This window comes from Danio rerio, chromosome 6, assembly GCF_049306965.1.
Source record: "Danio rerio strain Tuebingen ecotype United States chromosome 6, GRCz12tu, whole genome shotgun sequence".
NCBI lineage: Eukaryota > Metazoa > Chordata > Actinopteri > Cypriniformes > Danionidae > Danio > Danio rerio.
In genome coordinates, this window is record NC_133181.1 from 23784696 (window position 1) to 23795000 (window position 10305).

Below are 10305 nucleotides of genomic sequence, written 5' to 3' on the forward strand. Positions count from 1 at the left end.
ACAGAAGATCAGGCAAGAATAACGCTCAGAAATGTTGGCCGTGGCTGAACAAGACTTCGCAATGAACTGGTGTTTGAGTGTGGCTTATATAGGGAGCGTGGGTCATTACTGGGATTCAGTTCAGGTGTGTGCACAATCAGTATAGATGGATGATGTAATGCTTAAAAGTCTGGGGATGGCGGCCTCTGCTGGCCAGCGAGGGGAATGACTGGGCCCGAGTCGGTGACATGTATATTATAAAAATAAATACTTGGTTACAATACAGGTGCTGTTCTGTTTAAAATTCCTATGTGGTAACTGAGTTTATTAGGTTAACTAGTATTGAGTTATTTTGTCTGATAGTTAAATATATTTTTAAAAAACTGCAAACAAAAAAAATATATAAACTTATTTTTTTCTCAGATTCTTTCTTAAAACTCATAGTCACATACCTGTCTGATGGCTCATTATGCAGCTCATTATGCAGGTCTTTGTCTTCTCAGGTGTGTCTCACTGCATAGTAATGATAGTTCACGCCTTCTCGCATAAACCAATTTCACACAGAAAGTGACATAGAAATTTTAATTCATTATATTGTTTTCTGTGAGCAAGTGAACAAGATGATTCTCACATCATTTTGAAGCAAAAACACTAGGCTACAAGATCCAGTTCTCAAAAGTCTTGTGCACAAATGTTATCTGTGTGTTTCACAGCCTTGTTTCAGTGGCTTCAAAATTTCAGTTTTTCACTAACCACGCATAAACGTTTCTTTCTTAAAAACACAAACACATACAAACATTCTGCTTAGGTATTACTGTAGCCCAGCTTGTGCTGTTTACAGTGTTATCACACTTTAGCCATTTATATGTTTTTAAGATACTGAAAACAACACAAATGTCAGTGCATGTCAAAACTTCTCCAGAGCACCAAAACACCCTCAGACCCCAGAGGGTTAACTTTGATCTGGGAACTTTTAACAATGCTGGACTTAAATATCTAGCAGGTATGATGGAGCAGGTGGAAAACAGTCCGGATAAATAAGATGGTGCCGGACCATATAACACCTTAAATACAAAAAATAAAATTAATAAATTTAGAAAAAAAATTGTAAAACAAATAAACAAACTCCACCAGGCAACCAGTGCAGGGGGTAATGTGCTCAAAGTTACGAGCGCCAGTAGGAAATCTAGCAGCTGTGTTTTGCTCTACCTGTAGGAGATTTATATAATTGACCAATAGAGAATAAAATAGGGGCAAAAATAGAACCATGGGGAATCCCACAAGTTATACATGCTTCAGAGGATAAACATCTATTAACATCAATATGTGCAAACATGCAAATAATCTATTTATCCAGTAGCACATTTCAAACACTCACACAGTTTTTTTTTTACATTTGTTAATTTAAGCTAATTTACTTTTACTCTCCCTCTAAATTTTTTGCCACTCTACAATAAAATCATACACAAAAGGAACTATGTACTTACTTTTTGCAGAATTATGCATTTAAAAACAGTGCCAAAAAAGTTTCTTACGAACAATTGAGTAAAAAAAAAATATATATATATATATATAAATATATATATATATATATAGAGAGAGAGAATTTAGGAATTAAAAGAGCTGATCAGAAAGATGCAGAAAAATGTTGTACTGGGTAATGGAAAATCATTAGAGCTTAATGTCGCTTATGCCAACACAAATAGAGGAGAAGCAAAAGAAGAAAGAGAAGCACTCACCCCCCTGCTTACTTCTGTCAAGATATATTGAGACCCGTCGAGCTAAACCTGTGAGAGGAGAAGAGGAAGAAATGGGTACAACAGAGGAAAGAGATCATGAAGGATGGTCAGCCAAAGGACACCACAGTGTTAGCATAACACACAACTGTGACCCTACCCCAAATGATGATTTTTGATTTTTACCTTAATTTGACAGCCCTCAGAATACTTTGGTGACAAATGTATTGCCATATTATATATTAAAATAAATAAAAATGTATAATATAATATAATATAATATAATATAATATAATATAATATACAGTTTAAGTCAGAATTATTAGCCCCCCTTTGAATTTTTTTTCTTTTTTAAATATTTCCCAAATTATGTTTAGCCGAGCAAGGAGATTTTTACAGTATATCTGATAATATTTTTTCTTCCAGACAAAGTCTTTTTTTTTGTAATATTTTGACTAGAGTATTAATATTTTTTTATGAACCATTTTAAGTTCAAAATTATTAGCCCCTTTAAGCCATATATATTTTCAATAGTCTAGAGCACAAACCATCGTTATACATCAATAGTCTACAGAACAAACCATCGTTATACAATAACTTGCCTAATTACCCCTTAATTACCTAATTCCTTATTAACGTAGTTAAGCCTAGTTTTATATATATATATATATATATTGCCTACTTTAAACAAATTATTAATGAGCCTATCATTAACTGTGTGTGTGTGTGTGTTTGTGTGTGTGATCATGGTTTTTAAATATCGCACATGTAATGTTTTTGAACTGCTTTTGTTTGCTTACAGTTATTTTTGTTAAAGGGGTGGTCCAGAATGTAATTTTAAGGCTTGGTTGTGTTAATAAGATGCAAAGCAATGTGTGCTCATGTTTCACTTGAAGGAAATTGGATTTCATATATCTCACTTTGATTATACACAGCTACTCAGCTAACATGAAAACGACTGTCATATTTCCTAGTTCCTCTGAAAAGCCCGGCCTCAAGCGACTCTGATTGGTCATCATCATAATTTGCTGTGATTCGCCGATCGGCTCCACGTCACGCCCGGACAAGCACGTGCATTTTGTGTAAACAGTCTGTCAGTCAACACGTGTCTGTAACGAGTGAAAATGGGATGCGGCTCCTTTAAAAGTGTTTCTGTGCCATTTAGTGTGTTTATGTGTGTGCGTGTGTATATCATTTAGTATCTGTAACACAAGAAGCGCATGTTCGCGAAAGAAATATTATTGTTCTTTTTCTCTTATGCTCGGATTAAGTTATTTTCTGTGGTGACAGAATAAATCACAAGATCTGAGATGAGACCTGTGTGTGCCTGGATTGATTTGTTTTTGCTGTTACACTCCAGCTGGGAGAGCATTGGCAATTGCTGTATTTTTTTTAAATCAACGCGTTACAGGACGTCTTTCACGCATATCCGGAATATGCCTGTGTAAGTAACATGAATCGTTCACATATCTTTTGCAGCTTTATTGTATGAGTTGTAAAACGCATGGAAAAGCTGCCTGAAGACAATCAGTGCAGTCGTGCACACACATAAGAGACACACTGCTGTCTCACACAGAGATGCACATGCTGGCCAAGAGTGCGTGTATCTGTGTGTGTGTGTTTACAACCGTTTGATAAATATGGATTTGTAGCTAAATCGTTTGCGGTGAACATAATTTCCCATTGTTTACATCTTTGTTACAACATACCGTTAACACTGTACATGTCATGATCTTTGTGGAGATTTTAGACGAATCCAGCACTGATTCTGGAAGCTGCGTTTTGTCAAATCATGCTTGCCATGTATTTTATAATTCTCTGGAACATAATTAATATTGAACTGAAAGCACTTCTGTGCTTGTGTCGTGTCATTTGGAAGCCCAACAAAAGAAACAGAGAAGCTCTGTGGAAACAGCAGGATGGCATTTCTCCCTCTGCAGTAACGTTGCAGCACCTCTGGCCACGGCCTTTACCAGCGCAGTGTGGGATGCGAAATAATGAACTTTTGTGATCTCACAGGGGGCGGAAGTATTTTTTGTAGTCCAATTTCTCTTCAATTTCTCGACTTTGTGCAGTTCATTGTAAGCTTTGCTAAGCTAACTCTGTAAAAATTAAGGTCTCCTTTTGCATTGAACTTTGAGCATTTTACATTCAGAGATACTGTTTATGTTCACACAGCTACATTACAAATCAACTACAGTTTAAAATATGATATCGCAGTGGACCACCCCTTTAATATAGTTTAATTCTCACCCTTTACAACAGCAATGCTTTAATAGGAGATTAACTCTCCATTTGTGTATAGCTAACTGGTGATCAGGAACCTTTAGCCTGGACATATGTTTTAAAACATGACAATATAGACATTTTTCTTGGCTGCTGGATGGAGGGCACCATAGCAACCAGTGTCTTCCGGTAGAATGCTTAGAACCTCCGGTAATTTAAAAATAGGTAACTTGCACTACGAAAATGGGGGTCAATAGCGTTTTGAGTGGATTACGGAGTGTTTTTGTGACACATAACTTTGAAAAGTGTGTGTTAAAGCAGTTATAATCTGTCAGATGTAGTTCACTAATCACGAGCCATTTAGGTTTCATTTAGTTTGTTGTACTTACCATGGTCTGAGTTTTTCAGTCATTTTAAAATGATACTTTATTTTCACTTTGTGACAGTTATTAAATCAGTGTGTTAATAGGAAAGTACAGTGGGCTATATGTGAGTGTCAAACATTTTAGTAAATTACATGTGTTTGGGCTGGTTATATGTTTGAAAGAAAGAGAAAATGTTGACTTTAGTGATGACGAGGCTACATTTAAAATGCAGAAGATGCCGCCTGACAACGAGAGGAAAATGCCTTATAGCAGCTGTTTTCCATCCTATTAGATCACATTTTTTAAATAATCAGTCCAGGAGGTAGCGCTGTATTACAGTATTAGTTTAAAGATGTTAAAAGCAGGTAAAATAGATTAAATCCATTGTTTCAAAGCTGTGCAAATGTGTCTGTTTAAACGCATCAGCTGTCGACCGGAAGTTTTGCTGCTCAACAAGCAATGTTGAGCAAAGTCATACACAACACATAAACAAAAACTTTATATAAATAAATTTTAGCATGGGGCACAGTGGCTCAGTAGTTAGCACTGTTGCCTCACAGCAAGAGGGTAACTTTACCCTTCGTTTGTGTGAATGCGAGAGTGTATGGGTGTTTTCCAGTACTTGGATTTTCCCGAAGCCTACCATTATAATTTTGAAAGCTGCCTGAGCACCACACAATTTTTTTTTGTGAGAATTCAATTGCTGAGCCACATTAAATGGGAAGAACAACACGAGTTAAATAATTATTAGTGTGTGTTTGTTGAATCATTTGAGCTTGTTGAATCATGTGCAAGTGATAGGAACATTTAAAATGATTACAGCAAAACAAACTTCAAAGAAGATTTTTCATAAAGATAGTCCCTCATTAAAAGTGTTTTCTGAGGTTTAATTTAAGAGAGCCACTATCATTAACTGCATGGTCCCACCCAGAGATGGGAAGTAATCGAGTCCAAGTACTTTGTTACTGTATTTACGTAGATTAGTACTTTACTTCAATATTTTTTTTTCTGACGACTTTTTAATTTTACTCATAACATTTTTACACAATCTGTAAAGTATCTGTACTTTCTACTCCTTAAATTTTTAAACCAGGCTTGTTACTTTCATTTGAATGACTTCGGCTGTGCAATTTATATCAGGGGTTTTCAAAGGGTGTGTGGGGGGAGCAGCACCTAATAAGGGGGGGCACGAGACATTGAGGCGTGCACTCGGGTAAATTATGATGATGATATTTATGGTTTCACTAGAGGGAATAATAATAATAGTAGAGTAATGTATTCTAGTAAAATATATACAAAATAAAGTGTTACTAATAGTTAAAGGAAGTGGTCAGTAATAGTTATTTATAATTTCGTGAAGTGCTTTTTGAATGTTGCGTCACCAGGCTATTCTTGTTTCCTGCAGTATTATGTAATTTTGAATTTCATCTTCAATTTCTCGACTTTAACTGCAGTTTGGCATTTAAACTTTCATTCATGAACACTTCATTCATGCCCCTGTGATAAACCCGGGGTATTTGATGTGAATATAAAGGGCTGGTGGAAAAGTGTTACTTTTATTGATATGGACATGTTGAGTGGAAAGAAAAAAAAACTTCCGAATTTCGTGATGTGTGTGTATGTGTGTTTGTGCGGTCCTTTACTGACAGCCGTGTGTGTGGATCTTGTCACAAAATGCCAACCCAAGCTCATTCTGGAAACGTAGCCCCGCGGACGTTTCTGGAGGCCGCAATTTACGTGGCCGGAGGTACGTATGGCCGTGTTTAGTTTATTTCGAGCGAACGCTGCGGGGCGGTGTGGCCCCGCTCTGCTCCTCCTCTTCGCGCTTGCCGGCCAACGGCTTGCCTCTGAGTGGAGGTCTTTTCCGACCCAACCAATTTGTCTGCTTAGCTTGCAGCGTTACGTCGACGGAGCGGAGGCTTGGAGGAGGAGGAGCCGGCCGCGGGGACGACCGGGATCGAGTACGGGGAACAGCAGTTCCAGAAATCAGGTAAGATGAAAAACAGAATCCAAAAAATAAGGGCGAGAACGCGGCGAGATCCGAAAACGCAGTCGAAATCAAAGACGAGGGCTTTTGCTTTTTTTTTTTCTGGACGGCTTTTGCATCCATCGCTTGGGTTTAGGGAAGGAGGAGGAAGAGGAGGGTGGCCGGGTCGGCCGATCGCCCGGTGGATCGTTCGGTCGGTCGTTCAGCCAGCCAGTCGGACGGTTGCTCCACAGCGGCCTCCGGCGGCTTTTCATGCGAGAACAGCGCAGGTGCGAACGGCGCACGCTCCTGAGAGGTGCTCGAGACGCGAAAAAGCGGCCTCTCGCGGATCCGTGAAAACAAAAACTGCTCGAATACGCACCTCCCGTGACGCATTTTGCGGTACGCAAAAACGTCCTACGTTTCCACAATGAGCCTTAGTTGCAAAATGCGGGGAAAAGTACTACATGATGGAAATAGTTTGATTGAGGTCTTTTCTTCAATAATGCCACTGTTTGAACGTCTTTCTGATTCAGTTTTTTTCCATTTTGCAGCTTTTTCAACTTATGTTAATCAAGCACCTTATGTAAGCTAATTTGAGATGACTAATGTGGATGAAACAGAGGGAGTTGGTGATGTAAACCTGACTGAAGCTGCTTTGTCACCGGGTAATAAGATGCATTCAAATCATCATCCAACCATGGTTTATTGTACAAGCTTTTATACAGTTTTAAGGTACAATTATGTGCTTTTTTGACAACATTGTACAGTTAGTAGCCTACTAAAAATCTAATAAATTATAAAAACTTTAAGCAAAATTTATTTCCAATGAGTTCCTATTTTCAAATACAGAATTTATACTGTTTTAACATGTATACACTGTTGTCTTAATTTAAATTCATATAACAAATATATTATAACTTTAAAAATAATTATATGGGTGATTTATGAATAAAATAATCCAAAGGCTCTAGAATTTATCAAGTAAAAACTGCAAAAAGTATTGGAGAATGTAATTGCATGCGTATGTGGCTTTTTTGTGTGTGTGCGGATAGAATGCATGTATTAACAACATTAATAATATATTATTGAAATAAAATATACACAAAGCTCTGCAAAACAAACACAGAAAACATAGGATATTCATGAGAGCATTGAAGATAATAAAGCAGCTTTAGCCTGAAACATGTTTTAGACTAAATTAGGTGTTAAATTGAAGACATTTATTATTTGTTTACATATAGGCCTACAGGTCTTTTTATAGTGTATGAACATGAATAGCAGCTGATTTTGTTGATCTAAAAGCAGCAATGATGATACAAAGGGTAATGTTTTGAGCTGTGCTGTTGGTCAATATTGTAGAGCGATGTTGCTTGACTACATTCCTGCCAAAAATTTGCAACAGCATTTTTTTTACATAAAAATTAGAAACACAAATCATTTTGTATAAATGTATCAATATGATGTGATGTCTGGTTATCATTGAGAAACCAAAACAGGAAGCTGTAGTGGATACTGTCTACTTAAGTACATGTTTGAGGTCATACTTTAATTTTTAAGTAAAGGATGTGTGTACTGCCATCTCACCCCTGAGTCTTAGCATGTGGAATTACCTTAATGATTGGCTCTTCATAGCCAAATACAATCATGGCCATAAACAAATGCATGCTGCCCTTGTTTGTCTGTAAACATGTAGATGGGCAAGCTGCAGCCAAGTTATTCCATAACTTCTTGGGAATTATGACAGAAAGCCACCATATCAGGGAAGGGTTCTATAACAGCGGACCAGTCTTCAGTACATGGATGAGAGAACAGAAGTGGTGGCACATACACTGGAGCCAAAGAATGTTTTATTTTTCTTACAGTAACTATTGTTACTTATGGGAGGCCATCGTGTTCTTTTTCTGCAGAGGCATAAATCAGCAGACAATTCATTTGGTGCTCCTCCAGTTTGATACCTGTGTGTCAACTAGGTCTAGAACTAGACGAAGCTTGTATGTCTTATGTGTTTGCTTGGTTAAGCATGTACATAGTTTGGGTAGCAAAGTTTAAAACATTTTCCAAAACTTTATGCATTGTCAAATGAACAATTTGAAAAGACACATCTCTGGTAACTCAATGTAAACATGGCTTCTTGAGAGAAGAGAATAATGCTTAAGTCTTGTGTAAAAACCTCTCAGAGTACTTGTCGTATTGTACTAATTAAAAGGGAAAAAAGGCTACCTTGGACTCGCAAACCTACGAAAGTGCCATTGGCTATTGTGGCAAATACATGCTTCAAGGCTTAAGTAATTTCAGAGAAAGAGATTACCTTAATGCATAAGCTAATACACAGTGTATCTCAAAACTTTTTTGCTAGCTACCTACAAATAACAAGTATTTATAAAGAAAGTTGTATTACATTATACATTTTGTTTACACACAGTAGGTATTCAGCTTCATCATTAGATTGTGTGAGGTGCTCCCTTTGCTACAATAATCCTGTTGTGAATGATGCACCACATGGTTTGATTTTTTTACACTGTGAGCATGTTTGCGAACTGAGAGAATACATTTTGAGAACATTTTTCTTATGTGCACACTGGAACCAGACATGATCATAATTGGTTTAAAAAATAAATAAAAAATCCTGTAGTGGGAGCTTTACATAAGGTTAGGACAATAGCTACACCTATACAATATTGTCCAGCACAAACAACTGTGAAATAAACAAAATAGGATATTAAATAATAACAATAATAATAATAATAAACAAATTATATAAAACAATTTTAAGAGGTACTAAAAAAACTACAAATAAATTTCTACAAAAACAAATAAAGAAAAAAATAATAAAATAAAAAAGCAAACCTCGTGTGGTGGGCAGCATGTCAGACAAGCCTTGCCATGCTGTGACCATCTCTGGATTTCTCTGGTCAGCAAAGTTCTTCCAAATTCGCAATGCTCCATCATCTGCAAAAATTGTTGCATGATACAAATCACCATAGGATGGGAAGCAATAAATGTTTGTGTCAACATGGCTGGCAGCTGAACTAACCTGTGGCAGTGAGGAGAAGAGAGCAGTCATGCCCATTAAGGTACTCCATGGCTGTGATGCGCGTGTACCGTGGGTTGCCATTATAAAAATAATCCAACCTCTCTCCTTTTTCCCAGTCCCAAAAACTGTTCCAAATACACACAGTTTTAATGCAGTTGACAATTCCTACCTATATAAATCTACATTATAACATGTTGCAAAATACACACAATGACGCATCTCATTGAACACAAGAACACATTGAGCTCTATTTTAACAATCTAGGTGCAAAGCGCAAAAGTATTAAGGTCTTGTCCGAATCCACTTTTGCTATTTTGAGGATGGAAAAATACAGTTTGCTGCCCGGCGCATGGTCTAACAGGGTTGGTGTTTTGAGCATAACGTGCATGAAACCAGTCAGAGTCTCATCTCACATTCCCTTTAAGAGTCAGTAGTGGCAAATTTGCTATTTACATGGCAGACTTTGTAAATGAAAAAACTAAATGCTTCACTAGCGAGAAAACAGTTAAACAGGCCATCTTAAGCGTAAAGATTTGTTTCAAAACTAATTTTAAATTTACTTCTAATTTCCAGCTTTTAAATGAAAAATAAATACGAAATGTGGTAAACATATATACCAAAACAAAAGTTATATCTAAACACACATCCTATTATTATGTCCCATATAGTGATGCATACATCTCCAAAACCCAACAGGTGGACAAAGATAAGAGTTGCGTTGGTCTGAAATTAGCAACAAATCGCATCATGCATGTTTTCCGACTGGTGTATGATAGGGCCCATTGGCTAGCCAAAATAATGGCTGGTCAAGACTGCTAACTTTTTTGTTTGTTTTTATAAATAAATACCTACAGTGTGTTTTCCCAAACAGAAGCTTAATTATTTTAGATTTTTTGCAACAAACAATAAATGCGATACATAATATATTTGATTCACTGTAACTGTGGTGGGACAGGTTAAGGCTGGAATACACTACACGGTTTTACCTAGATTTTC

General features: G+C 36.9%; 1 protein-coding gene across 12 annotated transcripts in view; it reads right to left on the reverse strand.

The window, feature by feature from the left end:
• rptor (regulatory associated protein of MTOR, complex 1) overlaps window positions 1-10305 on the reverse strand; it is a 272362-nt gene that overhangs the window by 40593 nt on the left and 221464 nt on the right. For 8 of the 12 annotated variants that reach the window (XM_073954059.1, XM_021471743.3, XM_073954055.1 and 5 more), the window contains 3 exons: window positions 9310-9434; window positions 9123-9224; window positions 1719-1766 (listed from right to left, as the gene is read on the reverse strand). In XM_073954059.1, coding sequence (XP_073810160.1) covers window positions 1719-1766; window positions 9123-9224; window positions 9310-9434 — 275 coding nt within the window. The remainder of the gene's footprint in view (window positions 1-1718; window positions 1767-9122; window positions 9225-9309; window positions 9435-10305) is intronic. The other 4 variants (XM_073954060.1, XM_073954056.1, XM_073954062.1 and 1 more) reach the window with 1 other exon arrangement.